Source organism: Leptonotus elevatus, chromosome 10 (assembly GCF_054856555.1).
Source record: "Leptonotus elevatus isolate MCC_2025b chromosome 10, RoL_Lele_1.0, whole genome shotgun sequence".
In the NCBI taxonomy this organism is placed as follows: Eukaryota; Metazoa; Chordata; class Actinopteri; order Syngnathiformes; family Syngnathidae; genus Leptonotus; species Leptonotus elevatus.
The window spans coordinates 13,606,427-13,634,080 of record NC_141248.1 but is presented as its reverse complement, the minus strand read 5'-3'; the positions used below and the strand labels follow the sequence as shown (position 1 = coordinate 13,634,080).

At 39.2% G+C, this 27,654-nt stretch overlaps 3 protein-coding genes across 4 annotated transcripts; all 3 read right to left on the bottom strand.

Moving 5' to 3' along the window:
• Positions 1-196: 196 nt before the first annotated feature.
• mustn1a (musculoskeletal, embryonic nuclear protein 1a) lies at positions 197-2,034 on the bottom strand. Its single transcript, XM_086086275.1, has 3 exons — positions 1,854-2,034; positions 1,657-1,777; positions 197-454 (listed from the first exon to the last, which is right to left on the bottom strand). Exons 1-3 carry the CDS (start codon positions 1,860-1,862, stop codon positions 357-359), a joined length of 228 nt encoding a protein of 75 aa, XP_085942401.1. The 5' UTR covers positions 1,863-2,034; the 3' UTR covers positions 197-356.
• A 200-nt stretch (positions 2,035-2,234) lies between these two features.
• rft1 (RFT1 homolog) lies at positions 2,235-8,650 on the bottom strand. The gene is made up of 10 exons (XM_086086273.1): positions 8,448-8,650; positions 8,291-8,376; positions 7,670-7,792; positions 7,315-7,606; positions 7,103-7,237; positions 6,769-7,029; positions 6,177-6,321; positions 5,063-5,168; positions 4,058-4,307; positions 2,235-3,982 (listed from the first exon to the last, which is right to left on the bottom strand). The coding sequence occupies exons 1-10, from the start codon at positions 8,562-8,564 to the stop codon at positions 3,818-3,820; spliced, it is 1,680 nt and encodes a 559-aa protein (XP_085942399.1). The 5' UTR covers positions 8,565-8,650; the 3' UTR covers positions 2,235-3,817.
• Positions 8,651-8,910: 260 nt separating this feature from the next.
• On the bottom strand, positions 8,911-25,534 carry prkcda (protein kinase C, delta a). Of its 2 annotated transcripts, none has more exons than XM_086086607.1 (18): positions 25,364-25,534; positions 20,126-20,256; positions 19,847-20,046; positions 19,704-19,770; positions 17,803-17,959; positions 17,466-17,497; positions 15,298-15,383; positions 14,759-14,888; positions 14,573-14,673; positions 14,268-14,367; positions 14,021-14,151; positions 13,749-13,922; positions 13,591-13,682; positions 11,648-11,710; positions 11,278-11,416; positions 10,375-10,563; positions 10,102-10,230; positions 8,911-9,974 (listed from the first exon to the last, which is right to left on the bottom strand). In XM_086086607.1, exons 2-18 carry the CDS (start codon positions 20,232-20,234, stop codon positions 9,816-9,818), a joined length of 2,058 nt encoding a protein of 685 aa, XP_085942733.1. In that variant the 5' UTR covers positions 20,235-20,256; positions 25,364-25,534; the 3' UTR covers positions 8,911-9,815. The 2 variants fall into 2 exon arrangements, with proteins under 2 accessions (XP_085942733.1, XP_085942734.1); XM_086086608.1 differs by having other exon boundaries at positions 20,126-20,253.
• Between the last annotated feature and the right edge of the window lie 2,120 nt (positions 25,535-27,654).

The following is a 27,654-nucleotide window of genomic DNA, read 5'->3' as shown; positions in this document are numbered from 1 at the left end:
TACTTCTATTATTACTTGGCAAACGCATGTAAGATCAGTGACAGACACAAAGTAAAATTTCAATTCTTACAAGTCAATCTAATGAGATCCAATACAAGATATATTTATACCAATAGCTCTTTCTAATGAGTTAATTTCCTCATGTAGCTACATGAAAGAATTCAATATAAACAATCACAATATATTGATCAAATAATACTTTTCTGAACATACCTTTAATAAAGCTTTTGTTGGCTTTCATTTGATGGTGCAGGTGTACATTATGATGGACTGACAGTATGAAAAGGTGTTTAAAAGAAAGGGGAAAAAAAGATGCCCAACCAACACTGAGCCACAAGCGCTAAGGTGGTCTCCGTCTACTTCCTGGCGGGTCGAGCTGAGCGCGTGTTCAAAGCCGTCTCTCCTCCTGACCTCACGCCACTGAAGACGGATGGTGCAGTTTTACCCATTTTCTCTGCGGACAATTGAACAAACAAGATATTCAGACCTGACCTGTGATGTGTGCAGAAATTTAGAGGGCAGGGGAAAATATTAGTTACGTTTCAAATCAGTCACACCTTACAAAAAAGTAATAGTGACTGTGAACATAATGAAAGGTGTGCTTGTATAATACAGTACAATTCAATGTTGTTGTAGCTTCATTTTGACAGATAGAAGGATGGGAGAGTGTTCTGATTTGAACTTATTTTGATGCCATGTTGTATTCATTTGAATAATGTTGCTGTACCGTACACTTCATTTTCCTCAATTATCACATTAATTCTACATAAAACCTAAAACACAAATATTTTATGACAAACTAAATATTGTATGGGTAGACCTATTTATAAACTTGAATATGGTAGAACATTTAATTTTTAATCTTATTTCAGTAGTCCAATTAAAAAACTGAACATTATGCTATTAAACACAGAAGGGCAATTAGGAAAAAAAAACATTGATTGTGTAATATAATTTCTTGAGATGGTGAATTTTGGGTTTGTACATTCTGTAAAGGGAATTGTTACACCAATTTAAGATTACAAATTGAATTGTTGACCAACTTAAAAAATATATATTTGCTTCAATTGGTAACAATTCAATTGAATGAATCCAAAGTGAATACACTAAGTTTAATTAATTAGGAGTTCATTAAAATTAATATATTCACTTCGGATTAACAAGGGAATTAACTCATATTCAATTAAACTTAATATATTTGGAATACATTTAAAAAAATTAAAGTTTAATTTGTAATCTTAAATTGGTTCAACAATTCTCTTTTCAGAGTGTATATGATCAACAAAATGATTACAATTAATCATAAAAATATATATATCTATAACATTTGAAAAAAATATATTTCTTAAATTAAAGCAATTATTTTATTGCGTCTACACTATAAATAGTAATAATATTGGGTGGTTTTATGGCGGGGGGAAATTCCAAGTATTTTAATGGCTGCCCTAAATAAAAGGATAACTACACATGTACACTTCATTCCACGGGGAACACAGTCTGCCTCCCGTCATTAAAACATTCCTTCTCGTCGCCCTACATGGAGTGGAAACTTTTCTACATCATAAGCTAACTTACTAATGTCAACTCAAATTTAACCCATATGTTTCATTTCTGCCAACAACATATTGCATCTTCCGCACGTGTGTGCACACTCACCACACTCCTCCATGACTTCAAACGTTTTGCTCTTCACTGGTCCACTGCCACCAAGTCTATTCTTCGTGTCAGCCAGCTCCTCCTGGCTCACCGCAGGACGCTGCACTTCTCCGTCTTGCGGCTGCGAAGAAAAACAACAACAGTGACCAATGTTCAAGTTTTGGGGACAGCGCGCGCTCAGTCAAAAGTGCTCTTACTTGAGACATGTTGGCGATGTCAGCTGTTTTCTCCTCAGCGCGCCCCGTTTATATAAACTCTGACTCACAAGTGGACCATGAATTTGTTGCTCAACATTAACAAATGATGTCATGAGTGTAAAAGCTCCTCCTACAGTTTGTGGGCAAATTAATCACAGCTTCAAACTTAAAAAAAAAAAAAGAAAAAAAAAAAAAGCCTATAGACATTGAGAAACTGTGTTCGGATTAAAATCGTATTAACTCATTCACTGCCATAAATTCATTAAAAAAAAAAGATTATTAAAAATTAGGGGCAAGAGGCCATTACATTTTTTAATTGTAATTCATTGCATGACTTCACTAGTTAACTCGCAATTAATCACAAATTTCATATCTGTTCCAAATGTACAATAAAAAAAAAATTCTAGGCTTTCATATATCTTGTCTTGTAAAAGTGGGATTTTTTTTTTTAACTAATAGAAATAGTTAAAAATAATTTTTTGACGTTTATAACCGTCAATGGTAGTGAATGAGTTAAACACACAAGACGGGGGGATCAAAACGAATGTTGTTTCCAGTCCTTTCCTGCTCACTCCCCATAATGACATCATTAGCCAGCCCTGACGGTTGCTTCATCCACTTGTGGAAAGTTTGGAGGAAGAACAACTGTAATTGAGCAGTTTGTGGTTCTGCCCCCAAAAAACAAAAAAACTGCTTGTTTTCCTGCTGAAATGTCAAGCTAGAGAAACAAATTGCAATCCCGGGGGGTTAAAAAGTTACACATGAACCCAGCCTTTGCTGGAAAAATTCAGGGGCGTGTAGACTTTTGATGCCCACTGTACATTTCATGTGCAATTAACGTTGGAATTTGGAAATTAACATTGTGAACAGATTAACAAGGTCATTCCATAAACAACATGACAGACATGACGTCAGCTACAGAGCACCGGGACAACTCCTCCCTCGCAAGCATTATTTTACGCAACACAAAACTGACATCAAAATAAATGTTTTGAACATTCAGATTGTCTTTCATTTAAAAAAAATAAAATTACAATTTTTTTTTTGCCCATAGTCCATCAAGGACAGAGTCAGTTGCTGTCATATGAGGCAGTATGAAACAAACAAAATATTTCATAAAACTGTATGAAGCTCCTTCAAGTAACTTCATCTGTTAACAAAAAGCTTCATTCAATCGTCACACGCAATTAAATTGGTCCCAAATTAGCTGTCATGAACTCATTAGTCACACTCATTAGGTACATGTGTACAAGTTAGGCAAAAAATCTTCATGTTGATAGACACTGCCTTTGAGTACAGTAGTTAGATGCATTATTACAAACGTGAGCTCATGAATTATGAATCAAAACTGAGCATAATTAAAGTGCCATTTAATTAAAAATAGATCAGGGAGGTGTGCCTAATGATGTGACCAATGAGGATACACTTCTTCACATGTACAGAGTCATTATCTAATCATGTGTTGTTCATCACTCATTCACATACAAGTGCATCTTAATAAATTAGAATATCGTTGAAAACCTAATATGGTTCAGTGGTGAATTTGATATATTTCATCAATTCACTTCATACAGAATATATTGTTATAGTGTTGATTTTCTTATAGCTAAAGAAAACCCAAAATCCTATCGGAGCAATTAAATATTACATAAGAAACTATCAAAATGACTTTCAATGTAGAAATTAGGTAAGAATTCAGAAAACTTCTGAAAATTTATTTCTTGTGCATTTAACTCATTCACTGCCATTGACGGCTATAGACGTCAAAATATTTTTTGTTTTTTTTACTGGGCTGGCAGTGAATAAAATCAATATAAAATAAATGCATATAATAAATGAACTTGACTTTTTGAAATTATACTATTGAAATACTGCACTTTTCTACAATATTCTAAATTATTGAGACTCACCTGCATTTGCTTCCAAGGTCCATAGAAAAAAATCAGTTCTTGCTGTCCTTTAAGTTACGCGTGTTTTTTCCTGTACTGAGGCAAAAGCTGAGTCCTCACAAACGCAACGAGTTGCGTTTCTGTGAGCACAACCGCTCCGAGGACAAGAACAAGACACGCCGCTCCCACGCCGACGTGGACCAACCTGAGGAGCCAACCGCCGTTGCAGCAGAAAGCAACCTGCGACGACGAAAACAGCCACTTTCGATACAAACGCCGTTAACTCCAAATTTGGAACGACGAGTGTGACGATACCTCACTGATGACCATGACGGCCGCACTGAAGGCGAGCGCCAGGCACAGCGGCGCCGAGGGCCGCAGGCCTCGCAGGGGTTTCCACGGACTGGACAGGAAGTAGCGGTGAATGTACAGGACGCTGTGCGTGATGCGGAGGGCCATGTTCAGGCAGTTGGCCAGGATGAAGCCCACGCCGGCCGCCCACCACGTCAGCATGTAGGACAGGAAGAGGAAGGACGCCGACAGGGCCAGCAACACCAAGTTGTACCTAGAAATGAAAGATACATGTGGTGCCGCGACATACAAGTTGAATTTGTTATTGGAATTAATTAATTAAACCATTTTTGACAGATTTATTTTTTATTTTTACTTCAATTCAGTGGATATTTTGCTGCTCCTCCTGGTAGGGCTTACTGGTAATATTTTTTGGTTATGACCACTATTTCAGATGCTATGATTAAAATGAACTTGATGGTCAGAGTTTATTTACATTTAAAATGTGGGCTCTGCTGTATATCTAGTAGTCAGCCAACCACCAGGGGGCGAAAGTACAGTTAAGGCTCCATTAAGCTGCCTAAATTGCAATTTCTTGAAAAGTAGTGCAGTAAAAATACAGATGTTTTCCCTAAAATAATGAATAATGTAATTGTCATTAACAATGGCGATAACATTTAGATGAAAAAAAATGATAATCAAAAGATTATCATTTTGTCCATTTTATCTGAGGCCAGTTTAATACAGACATACACATCCAATATTAGTCACTCTTTGCAGGGGATAAAGAATATTTGTCTGTAAGGGTTCAAATAACCAACGTTTAAAGGCTTATAACAGCCCAACAGATGCTATTCTTCAGGCCATCTACGGCAATTAGCATCGTTTGTTAGCTTTCGTTAGACATCGTTTGTGGTTATCTTAAATACGCAACAGTTCATTTCTTTATTTTCAGTTTGACAGTCAGTTTTAATTGGGCTGGCAAATGCTCAGTGTGTTGTGATGTGGTGAATGTTTATTTGTGCCCACTTGTCAACCTCCTCCTGGCTCATTGCAGCAAACACAAAGCACTCGGTCACGCCGTTCACAGCCAGCAGGAGGACGTAGCAGCTGTAGCATCGCAGCAGAGATGGACCTTCAACAAAATACAAACAACAAGCAGTCAATTGAAAATTCTTGGATAGTCTCGCCACTCGTCTACAGGTCATAAAGTAATAATAATGCTTATATTGAGAACATACGATTCAACTAATACCTCTATGGCAATGTCAATCATCAATTATGTTGACATCTGCTGCTGGCCAACGCTAGATCCTCCTCTGCTAACATAGCGCTCTCATAACATATTCAGTTGTTTTTTGTATTACCATGAAACGCACGAAATAAATAAAGTTATCAAACTTATCAGTATTATTAGGGCCTCCTGACCCACTACCGGTAATCCCTTTTCATATCGGCAAAAATGGGTTGTTTTGGCCAATTTCCCCCCACGTTAACACATTACAACATATGACAAAGATAATTCATTCATTCAAACAAGCATTTGGCCAATTTTTGCGATTTTTTTCTCTGTTGCAAAGATATGCAAATACGAAAGGACAAAGTATTAGTTTGTAAAACAGTCCAAAGTTCTGTCTGTAATTCACAACTTGTTTTTTGTAAGCATTAATGAACCAAACAATCCATGATTATATTCATTATATATTTTTTTTATTTAAGCGCACAATTAATCAGTGATCGGAATTGTATTCTGCAAAATACAGGAAACAGCCGCTAAAAATCCACATTGGTCAAACCCTAATTATTATTATCATTAGGGATGGGTGAGTATTGATACGAGACCTTATATCAAGGTATAGGTACTCGCGACGGCCTCTTGTGGCTGGTTTTTGAGGAACTAGGATTTAGACAAATAGACAAATGCCATTTATTTCATGCAATTTTAAGGAAAAGTGCTGTATTAGAATATACAGGTCTTTGTTTAAAATAATATGTCATTGTTTTTTGGGGGGAAATCAAAAGTACTAGTGGTATCGACACTTTTGGTATTGGTATCTGTGACTACTCAAAGATTGGGTACTCCTACAAGTATCTGTCTAAAAAAGTGGTATCGAACATCCCCAATTATCATTGTCTGTTTTACCTGCCCCACTGCTCAGCAGAGATCCACCATAAATATCCAGGGCCAGTCCAGAGTAGGCGTACCCAAAGACTGCAATAATGAGCCCAATCACCAGCACCAGTTTGAGCAGACATTGCAGCACCTCTGCGGCGACACCGACGTCTTCCTGAAGACAACAATCGCAGCATGAACTTGAGCTCATCAATATTTACTTACACAAAATATGCCTGTGCACTATGGAGGACCAAAAATGCCAAAATAAATAAAAAAAGACAAAATTGGATTTAAAAAATTGCAAAAATTAAATAGTTGTTTTAATATATATATATATATATATATATATACACACACACACACACACACACACACACACACACATGAATAAAAAATAAATAGTCAAAAAAGTCAAAAAAATAAAATATATAAATATAATTAAATGTCAATGTCAATCAATAAGTAAAAACACTCTGCTCTCATATTTATTTATGTCATGCTGCAGACGCTGTCAGCATGAAATGCTTTCATGAAACGTTATTCAAATGAAGGGGTGGTCATAAATGTCTTTATTTACTGATTTATTATTTGGGCATTTTTGGTCCTCCACAGTGCGCACCTGTTTCTGGCTTTTGACATCGTGGCCTCGCTCCAGCACTTTGGCGAAGAAGAGGTAGAAGCTCTCCTCGATTGGCAGGAAGATGAAGCGCGCCACCATGGATCCCAGATTGTTGACGATGTCATAAACGCCCTGGTCGCCAAAGCTGAGGACGTTTAGGAAGGTCATTACGTAGCGCTCGCCTTCCGTCAGGATCTGCTTGAGGAACGACTGCTTGAAGAAGCTCCAGGTCAGCCCGGCCGTGTTCCAGTCCACCAACGGCTACAAACAGACGGATGCTAAGGAGACCTGCCGCCTTTTCTAAAACTGCCGAAGTGATAAAAACAAACACTACCTCTCCATTAGCTGTGTGCGGCATCAGATCTCGAATGCTGCGCAGGGGGAAATTACTCTCGCTCGCCTCTTTGGATGGCAAGAAACGGATAAAGTAAACCACATAGCACAGCACCAGGACTCCTGTGTACACCAGCTAAAACATACCAAAAGATTAAAAGTGACTCATTTTGGATTAACAAGTAACACATGGGATTTGGAGCGGATTCTTACATGAGCAGCAGAGAAAATGTAAAGGCCCCACTCCCGGGCAGACACCACCAGCACCACCGTCATGCTGCACTTCGCCAGCATGGCCAAGCTCACAGCGGCCAACTTTAGCTTCGCAAACATGTGCGCCTGGGCCAGCACCCAAAGGGGCTCGGAGAGGAGCTCCTGCACCCCCGCTAGGGCGAACAGCACCACGGCGGGGCCGTAGAAAGGCACCGCTTGAGGGTCCGGCACCTCCAGGAGCCAGAGCCACACGGCGGCAAGCAGGGCTCCCCATAGCACACCTAGAGGCAACCTGACAGACCAAGACTGCTTAAAAGAGACAAGCAAACGTGACACAGTTAACAAAGTTGCTTACGTCAGCCATAGCAGGTTGATAAGCTGCCTCCAGTTGTGCTTCCAATCGGCAGAGCCACTCAGGCAGGCTCTTCGAAAGGCTTCTCTGGACAAAAATACTAATGTGGTGTACAGCAGCGTAAGCCTGAAAATATGAAGACAATAGCACCCATTACTATTAAAAAAAGAAAAGAAAAAAAAAGCGTTGAGCTAATGTAGCAGTTTAGCAGTTGCTTCCAACCACTGTATTATGAGAGATCATCAGTGGGACGTGTGTGTGTGCGTGTAAGAGTAGTAAACACACACGTCCTAACGAGAAAGTTTCTCATTTAAACGAGAACACTTTCTTGTTTTTATCATTCTGACGAGAAAGTTTCTCATTATGACAAGGTTTCTCATTCGGAAGAGAAAGTTTCTTGTCCTAATGAGAAACATATTTTACTTTTTTCCACCATATGTCACTTTAGGGGCTCCGTACTTTAAAGATCTGTGTCTTCAATTGATCCTGAGAATAAATCAGCTTTGAGTTCGACGAAACTAGTCTACCTAAGTAAATGTGTAATTAAATAGATAGGTTATGTAAAATACATGCCTATGATGCCAGTCTTAAGAACTGGTCTTACCTGACTTGAACTGGTCTTACCTGACATTCACCACTCCAATCAGTTCTTTAGACACGTAACGCAGGGTGAAAGCGTTCAATAAGAAGGTGAGCCCACGGAACATCACCTGACATTAAACATTAATATATTTCAGTAAGCATTTTACACAAAAATTTACCCACATTAGCATTTACTCACCTGTAGTAGCACATTGTACGACGCGAGAGTGGACGCGTTTTTGAGGACGTCCTGTGAGCTCATTGTGGAACTATTTGTCCCGTTTGAAAGTCTCTGCTTAACGCAGGTTTTCGACATTAAATGCCAGAGTTAATTTATTTTCTCTGCGTTAAAAGAAAGAATCAGTCCGAGCACACATGACAGGAACTCAGCGGCGAATCCACTTCCGTACACATTTGTACAGACGTAATTATGTAGTGACGACATGAATGACGCGCGACGCCATTGGTGGCTACAACGCTTGTAACTTGGCAGTCATGTTTATTTAAAGAGACAGTAACACATTAACTCCATATGAAAACTAAACAATAACATTAGAAAATAAATAAATATGCATTGAGAGACGCTCATGCAACATACAGTATATACAGCTTAGCTTTTCATAAATGAATTACTATAGGTTATAAAGACACAGAAACCGAGATTTGGTTTGGAGGTGTTTTTTTAATTAGATATAAAAGATGGAGACAGTAAAAAATAAAATAAAATACATTCACTGCGTACCAATACACATGCTACACCAATATACCGTACATTATCTATATACAGTACATAATTTCAGCTACTTCCGTCCAATGATGTCTGAACTCGAGCAACATTTATTATGTTGATGCTCGTGTTTTCAAAATACCAAGATTTTTTAAAAATGCGTTTGCTATTTTAGATTTTTAACATGAAAGTTTTATTATTTTTAATAACAGTTGCTTGACAGTTTTATTTGTCTTTAGAATATTGGCATGAGAGCCCACATCCAATGCCCTGGAATAAAGGCAGCTCACCCCTGCTATGGAAGACTGGTGGATTTATTCCATGTTTGTTAGCAAGACATTGATTTATTCAAATAAAGAGATGTAATTAACAAGTCTTAAAATCTAGAATAGGTTGACACCAAAGTTGATTAGAGATCTATGTACAGTACAGTAAATCAACATTTGTTAGTTGCTGCCTTGAACGGCTGTTTACTACAAAAACCACACACAAGATGGCAGTAGTGAAACAAAATACAATGTAAGTTATCAACCTACCACCATTTATTTTTTATTACTGTATTATTATTTCTTACAGGCAATACTGTAATATTATTTCTCAAAAGCTACACAACAGCTAGACGCATGCACACAAACACAATGCTCTTATTATATACAGTACCTCCAAATGTTCTAAAAAATATCTATTTGTACCCAAGGAGAGTAATTTGTGCTTAAAACAAGGTTACGCAAATTCTGCTGGTGGACCAGCTATTTGGCAGGTTTAACCATGTGACACACAAATTGAACTGCACCTTAACACGGGGGTTTTGTCAACCCAGTCTCACTGTTCATTCAAGAGTTACTTCTCTAAGAGGAGCTCCATCTTGGGGTTCATGAAAGAAAAGCCGGCAAATGCCGACTGGTCCATGGAGTCTATGAAGTTCTTGTCACTGTGGGACAGGCGGGGCTTCTCGCTTAGGAACTCCCGATCAAAGTTGCTGCAGTCGTTTGGTGCTCTCTGTAATCAGCAGCAAATATCTCTCATGAACAACAACAAAAACAAACATCTGCAGCAGTTACAAACTTGACACAGTGAGGAGGTTTCTACAATTGTGTGTGTGTGTGTGTGTGTGTGTGTGCCATACCACTTTGGGCTTGAAGGGTGGCTCCACCTCCCTGTTCTCCAAGGCCTGCCAGTCAATGGATTTGAAGAATGAGTGTAAGCGGATATTACCCACGATCCCAAGCCTGCGTGTGGGATCTCTTTCAAATAACTGCAGGGAGACAAATGACAAAAAGAAAACGGTGTCTATGATTACATCGAAAAAACATCTTTCAATTTCTACTATTGATATTGAATTCAAGATCATCCATCAAGCTCTGTGGAGTACAGTAGTAGTAGTTCTGTGTGTACAAACCTGCTCCAGCAGGTCCTTGGCGTCCTTGTTGATCCAGCGGGGATAGTGAGGAGTGTCCATGCGGATGGACTCAAACAGCTCATCTTCATCATCTCCGTGGAACGGCGACTGTCCGACAAGCATTTCGTACAGCAACACGCCGAATGACCACCAGTCCACGGAGAAAGAATATTTCTGGCCCAGCAGGATCTATGAATCAACAAAACATGCTTAACGTAACCTACTCACAGTTGGCAAATTAAGACATAGCAAACTTTTTCTTTTTTTTTCCTTCAAATTAAGAAAACATCATGTGAATTGAATTCTACCACCAATGCATATATCATCTCGAGATCCCGGTGGGATCTCAAATACTCAGCCATGTAGACATGCACATTTTGTGGAAAAAATGTCAGAAAAAAACTCCTAGCTTTATTTTGTCATGTAAAGCATTTAACTATTTGATTTCATGTTCAAGGCTAATTAATTACTTGCAACGGTTTTCTTTCCCCAACATACCAAATACATGCATTTAAGGTTCACTGAAGACTCTGCATTGTACTTCGGTATGAATGTGAGTGTCAATGGTGGTTTGTCTATATGTGCCCTGTAATTGTCTGGCGACAAATCCAATGTGTACCCGTCGGCTCTTGCCCAAAAAAAGAGAAAACCTACTGAAGAAAAGCATCATAGAAAATGAATGAATGAATGTGTTAATTTTGGAGACGCAAAGGATCCATAGATGTTTATTAAGATACATGTGCCAGTGATTCTCACATTTTTGCAGTGATGTCATATACAATTTGAAGTCTTTAGGGAAATTATCTAAAATTTTGCAGTTCCTGTATCTGGTTTCCTGTCTTGCACAATTTGTGCAGCAATAAAACTTCTTTTAAGCATTTTTTTTTTTTAAGATTTAAGTACCTCAGGAGCTATGTAGTCAGGTGTACCACAAAAAGTCGTGGCCCGGTTGTCTCCAAAGACATTCTCCTTACACATGCCAAAGTCAGCAATTTTAATGTGTCCCTCATGAGTCAGCATCACATTGTCCAACTTTAGATCTCTGCAGGAACAAAAATGAAGCATTACAAACAAAAAAACAAGTAGATATTGTCCTTACATGACCCTTGAAAGCCCTTGGTTACACATGATAGTGAAAATGTAGTGAAGTGTTTGACAGTTTATCAGGAAGTGTGAAAATAGATGCTCATTTTCACTTCACACTTGCAACTTGTTCATTGTTACAAAATCATACTATGGACATAAAATGGGAACACTGGGTTGACTTGCTAACCTGTAGATGATCCCTTTGGAGTGCAAGAATTCAAGGCCGCAAATGATCTCAGAAGAGTAAAATCTGTAATGACAAAAACGGCGGGACAGATAAATGTCTTGCCAACCGGCGGGGGAAGTCAAACGCTGGCGTCTACAGGGGGCTCCTTTCAGCGTCGACGTGAATTATTGAGGAGGACATTTGTATGGAGTAGTAGGCGGGCGAATAATGCTGCTATCATGTGAAAGCCGAGCGTGGCAATGGGCCAAAAAGAGTCGAGTGTCTCGAGTGACCTGCTTCGCTTGTCATCTGTGTCGGGCTGAACTGTGCAGAGAAGGAAAAAAAAAAACTTCTAGTAGGGCTGAACAATTAATCGACACCACAGTATAATAAAATGCAGTTTTCAAATGGTCCTGTCCGTATAGATTTTTTTTTATTGTACATGCAGGTCATCTTCACAGAACAGGTGAGCCATGATTGGTCATTATCTAAGGTTTGATTTTTTTTTGGTGTAATGCCACCACAAAAGATTACTAGTGATGGCAAAGAGGAAAAATGTTATTATAATATAGAAGCAGATGGAACTTGCAACGTAGGAAAATGCTTTGCTGATCAATAAAATACAAAAAAAGTAAATTATGTTCCTTAACTTCTCAAACTAAATCAAGTCATTAACCTTAAAGTTGAAGCCCACTTGTTTTGTAAGCGTTTTATGTGCTCCTACTTTAGAACAGCCTGAAGTTAAAGTCCAGCTGTTTATGTGAAGCTGGTGTAAATCAATTTAAATAGGCTGAGCTGCATGAGGTTGCTTGTCCTTTACACTAACTGGCTCCTTTGGTTAGAATCTGCAGAGAGAGTGAGAGAGCGAAGCCACTTAAATCTCAGCAGCAGTTCAGTCTCGCCTTAAGGAAAAATATTGCATAACCGAATGGAGCAGATACATTGCACTTTGCCTTGACAGCTTGAGCACACACTGAGCCCAATGCTTATTTACATATTCTGAGTGCATATGATCCAATGGAAAGCAGATGCTAGTATAAAGGCACAATACTTATTTTCAATTGTGTTTGTGTTTGTGTTTGTGTGAGTGAGAGAGAGAGAGAGAGAGAGAGAGAGAGAGAGAGAGAGAGAGAGAGAGAGAGAGAGAGAGAGAGAGAGAGAGAGAGAGAGAGAGAGAGAGAGAGAGAGAGAGAGAGAGAGAGAGAGAGAGAGAGAGAGAGAGAGAGAGAGAGAGACGGAATTTTCGCTGAGTTTTAACGTCATGCAATTTCTTTATATTGTGCTTGCATGACAGTTAGCTTTAATGTTAACAATTTTATAATATTTCCAGCATGACACAAGTGATGGTGTTCGACTTTGGAGGATTCCCTGTTGTCTTCTTTCATCTCCTGTTAGCAGGATATGGCCAGCATTTCAATGCTACGAGCTGCTGTTTGTCATAGATATCATTATATTGGTCTTTTGTTTTGATCCTTATGTGTGAACATACACAATACCTGGGCAAACTTGCTCTGCCAGGCTAAATGTGTTTGTTTTTCTATCTTACGTTGCACAGCTCGCGGGTAGTGTGCCAGTACTGTAGTGTGTTAAAGCCCTACTGTCTTTGTCAATGTGAGTTTTGGAAAGGTCATTTGGCTGGTTCAGTTTCAGACTACCCCCCCCCCCCCCTCTCCTTTTGTAACCAGTGTGCCAGCGCCATTATGAGTTTAGTGAAGGCTGAATGCCACAGCGTCAAGGAGAGAGGTGGGTGGTAGTAATGGATAGCTCCTACAAACAGTACACAGGCAAGCTCAGTCCTTACAAGGTCATTGTGCTCGTGAGCACCAACGGACGGACGGCAGCCATCAAGATACAGTGAAGTCAAAGTTTGGGGGGGGGGGGGGGATCCCATAAAGAGAGGTGGACAAAGGTGTATATACTGAATAAACAATGGCGCTATTAAGGAGTTGGTTTCTTTTTCTTACGTGGCTCTGCCGAGATCAAATCGTCCCTTTTCCTGAATATGAAACATTAGGTCTCCTCCATTCAAGTACTCCATCACAAAGAACAGATGTTCCTGCAGTCAAAAAATATATTTTAGTAAGTATGACACAGTTAGAATTGGCACAGAAGAGAATCTGACCTTAGTCTGGAAGGTTGAATAAAGGTGTGTGAGGAAAGCGTTATCCCAGGCTAAAGCTAAGACTCTCTTCTCCACCATCGTGCACTCCACATCATCATCCATCAGCACCACATCTTTCTTCAGGGCCTTCACAGCAAAGTACTCCTCCCGACCTTTCAGTTCGGCCAAGAGAACCTGACACAGAGACAATGCTTATCTTCTTAATACCAATTTTACAAGGAAATGAATGAGTTACAGGCCTGCATGGCGTTTAAGATGTTGCCGTTGTTTACCTTGCCAAAGCTACCTTTCCCCAGGACCTTGTGGAAGACAAAGTCGTCCACGTTAATGCGAGTAAGGTGTGTAAGACGAGTCTGAGGCCGCGGGCTCGAGCCATCCCATATTCTGCTATAATGGTTTGGGTCTAACAAACAATATCCACACATGCAGAAGTGACATTATATTTTTACTGAAGCATCACTACAAACAGAATGTATAGAAATATCAGCGACATTTTAGGACACGCAAACACTCACTGACCGTTGATATCCAGTTCAGACAGCTTGTTAACCTCATCATAGATTCCAATATCAGGTAGGTTTGGATCAAGGATTGGATCAGAGCGGCGAGTGAAGGATTTCTGATAGGCAAAAAGAAGTTTTACAGCTCGTCGGTCACAAAGCCTGCTATTTATTTGAAGTCACCTATATGGGTAATGTACAAGATTATATATGGAAAGTGTCCTCAAAGAAACATATGTGATTCAACAGTGTGTTGTGATATTTGCATTAAACTTCTAACATTTACACATTGCAGCATTAGATAGTAGATCTGCAGCAACTCACCTGGCTGACTTGTGTAAGTGCTTCAGCTAAAAGTTTCTGGTTGATACCACAGAGGTTGGCCACTTTCTGCTGGCACTTGTGGTGAACGTTCATGGAACAATCTTCAAAGACAACAGAGTGGCTTAAAAATACAGAATCATGGAAAAATGTAAAAGAATCATGACAGCGTGTGTGTGTGTGTTTTACCTTCACATTTCAGACCCTGCTTGACAAGACCCCACAGCATACTTCCACAGTGGTCGCAGAAGGTGGGACTCATGTAGTTGTGGCTCTTGAAACGATGTGGCATGTCGATGTTGAAGCGCTCCTTCTGGAACTGCGGGAACAAATGCGATTCATCTTCTCCATAAATGAGCCGTGGCAAAGGAATCCTTAATAGTGGTCTCGCAGCTTTACAAATCTGCCTCATCATTTTAAGTCCTTTCTGAACTCCCTTGTATATCCCAAATTCTTGTTTTTCCCCAACTCTGCTGTGTGTCATCGAACCTAATCTCATCTTGCGTTCACCACTGTGCGGATCTGTGTGCTTGATCATCTCCATCTAGTTTCTTATCTAGCTCAGTTGGTCTTTGAACATCTTTATCCTTCACTATTGATGACCATACAAGTCGTGGACCTTGCCTTTGTCCTAAACTCTGACCAGACAACCCACACAATTCGATATTAGCACACTTGTTCATTCTCTGTAAAGATATTTATGTACTGCAGAGAGATGTGTTACGTACCACAGTATCTCGACTGTTTGCGGCAGTGCCGGTGCATCTGCCAATGATTTTCTCGATGCATTTCTTGTGGATGGCCGCATTGCATTCTGATAAAAAGGAGAGTCATATCACCACAAAAAAGTGATAAATTGCACATTATTAAATTACATCATCTTGACATTTGGTAGTGGAGAATCAATCCAACTTTTACTACAACCCATGGTTTCCCCCAGTGCTTTACAGGCTACGTTCACACTGCAAGGCGTGATGCCCATTTCGGATTTTTTATTAAATCTTTTTATGGACTGTTCACATGACAAAAACAAAATGCGACTTCAATGTGAAAGCAACGCGACCGTGATGCGACTCACATGCGCAAAACAAATGACGTCACGCTAAAGAGTTTATGGAAATATATATGGCCCCGACTCAACGCAACTTTTTCCCTCCAGCCAAGCCGCCGAGGCAAGCGACCTTTATCAGTGCCATATGCAAATTTAGCTGTGCCAGCGCGCGCTACTGATTGGTGGGCTGGTGGACTCCTTTTGCGGACGTGTTATAAGTTGGATTCATGTGTCTTGCCTACATAAATTATGCAAATTAAGCGGTGTGAACGCCCGCTCCCGATTGGTGGACTGTTTTCACGCTCGCTCATGTTTGGCTGCTGTCCTCAGCTTCCTCGAGCGTCAGTGTTTACAATCAGAGCAGAAACCCGTCATTTTTTCCATCTCATAACGCCAGAGTAGCGAGGTGGTAGCAGCGTGGTTTGACCCACGCGTGCGCCGCAAGAGAAGAAGGAGCCCACGAAGTAGGAATTAGCACATTGCAAATAAAAGTGTATTTGACTCACACATGCGGAGGTAGACAAAAAGAAGGAGACCATGAAAACGAATGATGGCTGAAGAAAATGCGCAAGGGGAAGCATAACGCAGGTCTGTAGACGATGTTATAAAACCTGCCAGGTGAAAGGCGGAAGGAAACCCCTGCAACATCACAAAGCATTTAAAAGACAAGCACCCTGACCTGCATAAGGAGCTCAAAGATTGACAGGTAGGCCTTCCGTACTTTGATAACCTGCTATTTGTCCCCCTTACGCACTGTAGTTATGAATGACGTAATTTACAACTGGCTGCATAGCAAGCATAACGGCAATGCTTAAAGGAGCGGCTACTACGAGATGTGCTTTCATAAAATCCCACGGGACACACTACCCAAAACCACCACAAAACTTTGTTTGGTGATTAGCTCAGTAGTAGAACAAAGTTCGTGTCCTGACAAATACATTTAAGCTAGTCTTCAATGCAGGTGGAGCTCCCCCCCGGATATTCTCATGCTCTCTCTCTCTCATTCCCTCTTTCTCGTTACCCCTCTCCCGCCCCCGCCTCCTCCCTCTCCCCGCGTGTGGCATGCTGGGTTACGGTACCTAGTTTATCCTCCGAGCCTCTAGAAGTTTTAAGAAGTACGGTATGTTCAATAAAGCGTTCTCTGTGATTTACCTCCTAACGATTCCCCTTTTCACCTCCACAATAACATAATGGACTCTAAGCAGTATGCATACACCATTTCCTGCATACACAAGTTCCGGTAAATCACATATTACTTTTCTAATTGCTCCCATTATCCAATATCTTGAAGCAATAAAAGCATCCACATGCCGTATCTTTCTTCCTCGCCTCCATAATAACATCATTTTGGCTGCTAGCAATATGGATTGGAGTTGAGAATTAGCGGCAGCTATAAACGCTACATGCATCAATCACATCAGATGCCAGCATATTATACTCGAGTGCGTATTATACTTGAGAAATGACGGTAAGTCTGGTTTGTTTGGCAATATGAAGTTTGCTCCATTCCCCTTACCTGCCTCTTATTAATGATAACTGCTGCATAACAGAAATGAACAGGAGTTGAAAATAAGTTTGATGCCAAGTTTGATGATGCCAAGTTTGCTCACATGCAGCTACATGCTCACTGACAATATAGACATGCCATGACGTGTCATAATTAATATGATCGCTCATCTCGTCAGTTATAACCGCCACGTTGCATAAAAATCTTATTGCTTTCAGTAAAAGTGTATTTTTCCCCACTTTTTGGTGTGTGTGTGTGTGTATGTGGGGGAGTGGACATGTCAGAAAGTTTTGAACCACCGTAAATACAAAGGGACTTTAAAATGTCTGTTCACTCACGTCTGCATTTGTAGCCTTGCTTGTTGAGTCCCCTGTGAGAGGAAAAGAAACACAAATGTGTCATTTAAAAATTATTATTTTTTAACAACAATTTGAAGTGATTTGTGATTGATCCTTTGTTTGTTATAACGAGCATCTTTAGTACGCCCGTGATCATTTGTGCAACCGTGTTTCCTTTTTGCCTCAACTTCCTGCTGAGTGAGACCAAAAAGAGTTTCAAAACAATTTAGTGCATCGCTGCTATCAATGGAATAAGAAGCAATCGAGTTGGTTTCGAAGTTTCCCCTTAATTCCCCAGAAGGTTTGTTTATAGCAGCAGAAAGTAGGCTGAACTAACCAGACAAAATCTCGGCACACAGAGCAGAATGTGGGCTGCCTGAAGAAGGTGGCGATGAACTCGTGATTCTTGATGAAGTGGATCTTTGCCTGCTTGATGGCACCTCGTCTACGGTTGAGGGTGGGGGCCTCTTCTTCTGTAGCGGATTGTTTGCTCTCTGTCAGTCACACAGGCGGAAACAACGTTTGTTTGACAGACATGACGTGGTGATTGTAATCCACTCAGATATCTTTAGTCTCTTAATTTATTTGATGTATTTGTTGTCATTTCATTGTTTTCCTATGAGCAGGATGACAGATAATAGGCTGATCAACACAGTATTTCATAATGCTGAAGTTAGGAGACAGGGAAAAAAAATCATTCACCCACTTTCCTCTCTTGCTCTGAAAACCTATTTTCTCAATCAGCCACTTGCAAAGTCCAGAGGGGTCTCTCATGAACACATGATGAGAGTCTCACTGTATTATTTGAGAGATTTCTGGTCTTCGGTTTGTATCACTCACTCACAATAGAGAAAAAGCAACACAGCGAGGACGAGGACAAACTCACAACAAAAAGTAGTGCATATCGTATGTAGCAAAAATTCTGTTAAGTAATTACATTTGTGTGGTGATGGTGATGCTTTGATTAAATAAAATCTAATTCTAAGAGAATAAAAATAAAAGTAATTTACATGATTTAATTTGGCTAGCCTGCAAGTTAAATGCAAACTAAATATATAAGTATTAGGGTCAGTGAAAATGTGCTACTTTCGCGTGACTTTGGTGGAGGCAGTGGGTGTTCACTTCCCATTTAGTGATGGTGTGAATGATGAAGATCCTCTTTTTTTTGCCACGTACACGTGTTTGAGTGTCCGGAGAGCAGTTTGGGGTATCAGTAGGTGCATCACACTCATTTTATTAGAATTTTCAAGAATTGTGAAAATAAACATGAATGGAAACACTTAGAAAACAGGCCTAAAATTCACCAAAAAAAGTTTGTACTCTTGGGGAGGGAGTGGATTTTTGTTTTAGCGTATTGATAAAAGAAAAATGCAAATTTTGGCTCCAAGAACAGGTTTTGTGAACAAACAATGATAGGAACGGATAGCATGTTACGTCACAAAAAGATGTTCACAAAAAATGGCGACGGACGATTAAGTAAGGTAATGTTTGGGGGAAGAAATTAAAATATTTCTGAATTTAGTCAAATTAGGGAAAAATCATCTTTTGTGGACAGTCGGCCGAGTGTCTTGTGGCAGAGTCACACTAGACGTCATCTCTTGGTGCAGTCTCCTCTCATCGAATTGTGCATTTTCACTAATTCACTTAAAAATGTAAAAACTTTTTTTAATGGAAACCCCATTAGTGTCTTGCTCAAGGACCGCCTTGTCCGGTATTATTTACCTTTAACCCCAAGTCAGCTGGAATGGATGGATGGAAATATGAAAGTACGTAGTGGTAAATTACACTCAGGTGCATTTTAGTACGCTTTAGTAACTTGAAATTTTTGTATTGTTTCATAAACACATTGACAAAACAAAGGCAAAAAATAATAATTTAACTAAGAAACCTAAATTATTACTGTATTATCATCAACATTATGATGATGATGATGATTATTATTATTAATACAATTATTATTATGATTATTATTACGATTAGATGGAATGTAAGTGTACGAAATAAATAAACGACACGTTGTAAGTATGACGTAGTATACAGGAATTTACCTGGAGACGATATTATCCTTAGGTGTGAATGTGACTAAATGGTTGTTTATTTCTATGTGCACTGTGATTGGCTGGCGAGGGTGTATCTTACCTCTTGCCCAAACTCAACTAGGATAGGCTCCAACTCACCCGTTGCCCTTGTGAGTGCTATAGAAAATGGATTGATAGTAAAACAGGTTTTTTTTTCTACCTGACTCCACTCCCTCAAGAAAGTACTGCACTGCCATCATCACTTTCCCGGAAGGCTGAAGATCCACCTGAACACAGAAACACACACTTGGAAACCAAGCTGTGCTGCAGCTTTGTACAAAGAACCAACTGAGGGTGTTCTACCCAGAATTCAGCACGCCCGTTCGCTTTCTTGCAGCGTTCGGCGAGGACAGACACGCCAACCGTGACCTCAGCCAGCGGCTCCTCTGACGTCTTCATCAGTAGCACCTCCAGCACACGGCCCTCGTAGATGTGTGCATCAAAACTGGCATTCCACGCCGGGTACATGGTGGGCTTCCGCTGTACTAGAGTCTTACCTCGTTCTAGGGGAAAGGAGGTATGCTACAGATAGCTTTGATGGTTCTTAGTGTATTGACAAGTTCAAGTTCATGTTTTTCTCACCAGTTGTCAAGGCCTCCTTCATCTTGATTGCACAGAAAGGGGGGTCGGCTGACGGGGGCAGGGCGCCCAGCTCGAAAGAGTTGAAGGCAATCCTCAAGAAAGGAGACATGGTGAGTCCCAAAAGTCAGCTGCTGCCAAAGACAGACAAACAAGGGAGTGTTACCCCGGGGATTTCTCAGGCGGCACGTTAAGTTATACGCACGCCAATTACTAACTTCTTTCTTGGCCACTGACTCCGAACCAGGGGGAGCCGAGCCGTGGCACCCTAACGTGCCCTGAGAAATAATCGGGGTGATGTGATCAAATTTCCAATTTCACTTATTTATTCCTTAAAAACAGAACTGTTTTAATCTATCTCTGCCAGCGGAAATTATATGCTTTTAAAGCTTTGTATGACATTCTGTGTTGTGATGTGCGATTTTTTCAGATGTAAAATGGGTGCCTTTGCTCAATAGAGGTTGGGAATGGGAAACATTGAAGAAGAAGAAAACTCTCTTGTAAATCACTCTATTTTAAGAGTAGTGCCCGTAAACAGTTACGGGTTAAGCTCTGTGCGGATAGGACAGCCCAACATTTGCATTTTGCTTGTGTGTAAATTGATACGCAATGCCACAAACAAATGTGACATGACTTGTTACAAACGTCAACTCTAACTCACTTGCGTACTACAGAACGCACGCAACAACTACGGTGGCCCTAAAATATTTTAAGCAAATTGAATGAACATGAATTTGATAAAGATTTTTTTCACACACACAATGAACTTTTTTCTAATATCAGTAGTGGTTCAAGATCTATTCTCGAACTGTAGATATAGATTTCTTCTAAAAAAAAAAAAAATAAATCATTAAATAGAGATAAACCTGACCCATTTTCGTCCGGGCCGATTATCGGTGACGATATTTTTTTTACAAATGTCGCCATCATTTTTCTACTAATCTGGAGGCCGATAAAGCTGGTATGTATCTCACTGAACGGTGAACGCTTCCGAAGGCATGGAATTTAGGGTTTTAATCAGAATTTGTAAGATGTTTGCAGACAGTTTTTACTTGTCGCAAAGACATTTTGAACCATATACAAATTTTCACTGGCTGCGAAGATCTTTTGAAACCTTTTACGAAGCCTGACGAAAACCCTAAATTAGCTACATTCACATGCATTTGTCGCTCAGTGAGATACAGTGAACATTTATGGATTTATTTCAATTTCCACTTTATTAAACACTGGGAACTCCCAACACTTTTTAATTAAAAATTTTTTTTTGACATTTTGGTAAACTTTATTTACAATAGAAAACTTTAGAGAACTATTTACAATATATTATATTTTATAATTTTTAAGCAACATTGTCAATTGTCAATGTATATGTCTCAAATTAAAAGAAAAAGTTCATTTTGAAATTCTGATGCCAATATTTTCTCTTTTACTGCATATGAATATCAGCCTGAAATATCGGTTATCGCTCTCCTTGAATACTAATCATCAGTGAGGGCCTTGGAGAAAAACATATTGGTCTATCAATATCATTAAATTAATTTTAAATAGCATAAACATGCAACACAGGTTTTGTGTCTACCCCTCTAATGTCAAATGTGCCATTATTCTTGACCTGTGCTACTTCAGTTTGCACACTCATGCTTTGTGTGAAAGAGAGCAGCTGCAAAGATGGAGGACATGCCTGCCGCGACAAAAGCGAGCCTCGACATGTCCCGACTCCAACACAAGCACACGGCGCTCCACAGGAAGCTCGGCAATTCCTCAGCCCGAAACCGCCCACACTGAGACCAGCAGAAAAACATACTCGGAAGAAAAACAGCAACGAGAAAGACAAGTGTGTGTGCGTGTTTGGGTTGCCGCAAAGTCACGCATGGACCGTGGCTACAGTGTTGCGGAGTATAATCAATACACGCACTGTGCTGTGTGATTGAGGGCAGTCCAGATTGATTTGCCGAGCATGCACAGTTTTGATTTGTCCCCTCGGTTAAATTTAGAAGTTGTGCGCCTTTCTCTGAAAACGCACGCCCTCACCAACTCACCCCCGTTCTGCGCCTCCTTCCAATAATGTCTTCACTGAATGACACAAGCGTGCGGTTGCTGGCGAGGACGGTTTTCTTCATCATTGCACAGACAATCTTAGCTAACAGGTTTTACGGTTACGACTAAAAGACAGTTCTGCACATTAGAACATTGCAAATGCATTCAACGACCACGGAGTACGGCGGTGGGTTCTCTATCACGAGCTTGCCACCACGTACAAAACGACTCAAGGTGTGAGGATAAGGCCTTGTGTGAAATGGAAAAAAAGAAAACATAAATTCTCTTATTGGTCATTTAATCCAGATTTGCACCAAATGTACTAGGTTCTTATAATTCAACAAATATTCATTCAAACCCGTTACCGTTTTCATAAAATCCTGCGTGAATTCATGAAAAGACTGCTTAATGGTTAAGTCAACCCCAAAATGTTCTTTACAATATGTTCTATGCAGCCGCACTATTCTACATGGTATTCTGATTAATATTGTGTTTGTGGAATATGAATTAAGAAGCAAAATCCAGCCATTTTTATCCAGCTCAGGGGCGGCCATTTTGCCACTTGCTGTCGACTGAAATGACATCACAGTTGCTCAGGACAAGACTGTCATTTTCAGCCAACAGCAAGTGGCAAAATGGCCGCCAATGAGATGGATAATGGGTGGATTTTGCTGCTTAACTCAAATTCCATTATTGTAAAGAATATTTTGGGGTTGAGTTCATCTTTAGAGTTAATGGAGGGGGCAAAACAGAATAAGTGTCCCTCTTGAAAACTTTATCTGCAGAGCATCCTTGAGTTGTGTTAAAGCTTCGCACTGGTGGGCCGTCATGGTGGGGGAAATGTTAAAAGAGCAAAACTCATCATTCAACACTAAACATATCCTGAAACGAGCCGGTTTTACTCAAATAGCATCTGCAGTCACATTTGTGATGTGGAAGAGGGTAAGCTAATCAAAGGGAGGACAGCAAATTTCCAAGCAAAGTTTAGGTGATATGGATGGTTCCCGATCTCAGTGTTACTTCAGCAAATCTTGTGAGTCTTCATGCTTTTTTTGTGATGCCAAATAGGAATTGCAGATATGAATCACAATATTGCTTGCAGAGTTACATAGACAAGCCGACTCTTTAGAGTTAATTGCCTACAGTTCACTTTTTTTCCTCCTCCTAGCAAAGAGGGGAAAGGAGGCGTGAGTTACGCACGGAGGAGAGGAGGGATGGAGCAAGACGAAAGACACTCTGCAAACACGGATGCCTTTTTGCTCCAATAATGTGATTGTGAACACACAAAAAATGGTGCCAGCGGGTACGAGTTAGCCCCAAGGCCAACATGAGTAGCCTACTAGTCTGTTCTAAAAATTGTTCACGAGAAGACATTCAAAAATCTAAACAGAAGAATGTTTATTTATTAAAATGTTTTAAACCTAAAATAGTTGGTACACGTTTCTTCTGTACCAAATAGTCTATTACTTTGTTTAAAAAGCTGTTCAGAAAATAAATTAATAAAATTGACGGTGTTTACTGGGAGAAAAAATGCTTGTTTTATTATTTACCAAGATATTAAAAAAAACAAAAAACTCAACGTTTTAGAGCTGCAATTTTAATACCGTGTCCACGATGCTATGATAACGTGATATTTTTGCTCACGGTTTTCAACTTATCATACAGTCAGAATTTAATTTCAGCTCATGCCTAAAATATACATACCTGGTATACATGATATAATATTTAATGCAGCATAGTTTATATGCTGCTATTTCAACACATTCTTAAAGTGGGTGTTTACAATTTTAGCCTCACTTCACTAATCCCGCACTTTCTGTACGGTTATTGTGTGGGGCCCCAAAGACTAAATAAAGTACTCAACATCTCCAGGCCACCGCTGTGCACTCGTCCGGCTTATGTTCTTTCCACATGCAAATACTGTACATATTTTACAGGAGTGACTAATGAACAGCTTGAAGCAAGCATTCAGCCTCGTTTTTGCTGAACTAATCAACCCAAAAATAAATATAAATACAAAGTTAGCCCATTTTTCCAGATGTATCTCTCTGTTGAAAATTTTAACAAATACTAAAGGAAAAAGTATTGTAAAGCAGTAATGTAAAGTTGTTTTTTTTGGGGGGGGGGGCAATTAGTCGATTATCGTAATTGTACGCCACCAAATACCAGAACCTGACTAAAAAAATCCATATTGGTTGGGCCCTACTTACCTGTTTTTGGAGCTGATTTAGGTGAGAGGTGACGTACACCCTTGATTGGTCACCAATACAGGGCATATACTGTAGAGTGACAACCATTAACACTTACATTCACATCAAGTGAAAACCAAACACATGCTGCCTGTACTGAAGTCAGACTGAAAGTGCAATTACCAAACATACCCTACTCATAGTATATATGTATTGGGGTTGTGTCTTTTGGGGGTGTGGCCTCATGAGTGACGTCTGAAACTGCAGTCGTTACTTGCGAGTGTGCTCATTTTGTATTTGTGTCTTTCAAGGGGTGTATGTCAGTATAAGCAGACATTTTTAGGTCAATTTTTTTTGTTGTTGTCACCTGTAGAATTTCCTGTGGAAATGGTTGGAAATGACTGTTGCAGTGTAATTTGAAGCATGTCATCAAGAAGATGCTTCAACGCGTCAATCTGAACTGTTACTTCCCGAACACAGACACCTTGGGTGTTACAAGCTTTCCACTACTTGACAATAAAGTGCAATGAGCGGAATGCAAATTTCCAATTGCATCTGACTGAGCTGGCCAATAAAAACGGTAAATCATAATTAGACAGAGAACACGGTTGGGTTTTAAGGCTCCAATGGCAAAAGTTGGCGGCCGGTTTGTTTGGCAGAGGACTATAGTCGACCCGGTTGAGTCAAAACGCGATGTGACAGCTCACATATTCCACCGCATCCACGCAGCTCGCTTACTTTGCAAATACTTCTAAGAATAAACTAACGTCAGGACTCATAGTTAGACAACTTTAGCGTTATTGAAACAAGCAGCCCATGCATCGATGCATGGCGCCGCCGCCGCTCACGCATCGTTCATTTGTGAAGCTAGCTAACATCAGACGTTACGCTTATATGCGTGACAAATGCAGAAGGTGCTATTAAAGTCTCCATGAGGGACGTTTTCCACACACACGTACAAGCCCGAAGTCGGCGAAAAAGTCGACAAACATAAAGTCGTCAAGGACTGTCTCACCTCGTCCAGCAAACTGTCTGTTGTTCCTTCACCGCCACACGGGCCAAAGTTGTTCTTTCTTTCTCGTCGCCTCCTTTTTTTTTCACTCTGTGATTCTCTCGATTGAGGAAGTGTGGCGCGGCGCTGGCTCGCCCCCGACGCCCTCCCGGCACATCGTGACGTCTACCTGACACACGCACGCGAGCGCGGACGCGCGCTCAACTCTGTTGGCGCATGCAATGAATGGTTGACTCGAGTCTATACAGTCACGTTTTCGCTTCTTTTTTCCCCCTGTTTTTCTTTGTTTGTGATTAGAAGGGAATGCACCTTTACTTTCTTTTCTGTGGGCATCTTTACCCAAACAAAAACGGAAAAGAAAAATTGAGAAAATTAGTTTATTCATTATTAAGTACATACTCAACAACATGAAAATATGGCATTGTATACATTGTTTTTATTTTTAGCAATCTTATGTCGTTTTTTTTTTAACTGTTAATTTAATTATCTGTTGTTGTTATTGTACACTATCAATTATTAATGAATCAATTATTAGTCTTATTAACTCATTCACTGTCATTGACTTTGGCTATAAACGTCAAAAATTAATTTTAACTATTTCTATTAGTTTAACATTTTTCCCCCACTTTTGTTAACAAGAGTATGAAAACCTATGAAAAAAATATTGTATGCGATTTATTACGATTAAAAACTTCAATCGCCTGACAAATTTTTAATAATATATTTTTTTAATTTGTTCACTGCCATTGACGGCTATAAATGTCAAAATTCATTTTAACAATTTCTACTTAACATTTTTTTCACTTTTGTTAACAAGAGTATTAAAACCTAGAATTTTTTTACTGTACATTTAGAACAAATATAACATTTGTGATTAATCGCGAGTTAACTTGTGAAGTCATGCGATTAATTACAATAGAAAATTGTAATTGCCTCTTGCCCCTAATTTTTAATAATCTTTTTTGGTGTGAATTTATGGTAGTGAATTAGTTAATAGTGGTAATAATTAGTAGTAGTAGTAGTAGTAGTTAGTAGCAGCAGCATTCGAATGAGTTTTAGTGGTAATAGTATGTATTTATGTTAGTAGTCATATTAGTATAATTAGAGTTCATACTAGCATTGTATTATTATATATATATATATATTTATTTATTTATTTATTTATTTATTATTAGGTGTACAGTACTACTACCACTGCTAGTAGTAGTAGTAGCAGTAGGACGAGGAGGCGTAGTTGGAGTAGTATTATTGTAGAATAAAGTTAGTTGTTGTTAGTATTAATATTAGAAGTAGTATCATTAGAGATAGCATAAAATTAGTATTAGATTAAAAATTTATTTTAATTAGTTAAGTATTACAAAAAGTTAGTGTTAGTATTGATTTTAGCATTAGCATTACTATAATTAGTACAGTATTGTAATTAGTTAGCATTACAATCCATATTACTATTACAATTTGTATTATCAGCGGTATCATTTTATTAGCATCGGCATTAGTGTATATGTTAGAATTAAGTAGTAGTAGTAGTAGCATTATAGTGGTAGTATTGGAATTAGAATTAGTAGTATTATTGTAGAATAAAGTTAGTTGTTGTTAGTATTAATATTAAAAGTAGTATTAGAGATAGCATAGAATTTGTATTAGATTAAAATTTGTATTTAAATTAGTTAAGTATTACAAAAAGTTAGTGTTAGCATTGATTTTAGCATTAGCATTAGCATTACTATAATTAGTACAGTATTATAATTAGTACAGCATTACAATCCATATTACTATTACAATTTGTATTATTTTATAGTTTAGTATAATTTTATTGGCATCGGTATTAGTGTATATTTTAGAATTAAGTAGTAGTAGTGGTAGTATTGGAATTAGAATTAGTATTAGTACTCACATTGAAAATAGTATTAGTGTTAGTTAGTAGTATGTTGTAAGTTCTAGGAATCATTATAGTGAACTGTATGTGTGTTTTGATACACATATACTGACTACCCTGCTACAACATTAGGTACACCTGCGCAATCCGATACGCTCACTTTGGTTGGATATTGACAGAGAGGAGTTAATGAATTCACAACATAGTTTCACAAATATTTTTGTTTTCTTGCTTCGTGACATGAGAGGAATTCTACAAACGTACATGATGTTTCTATTCCACTGCATCGGTCCCAATCAAAACTGGCATTGCAGTCATTCTAAATATAGGATACTGAGAGCGCCTTTGTATTGGAACGCATTCAATTTTGTAGGTCTCCATATTATATGTAGTAGCCAGTAAGTGTATATACTATTAA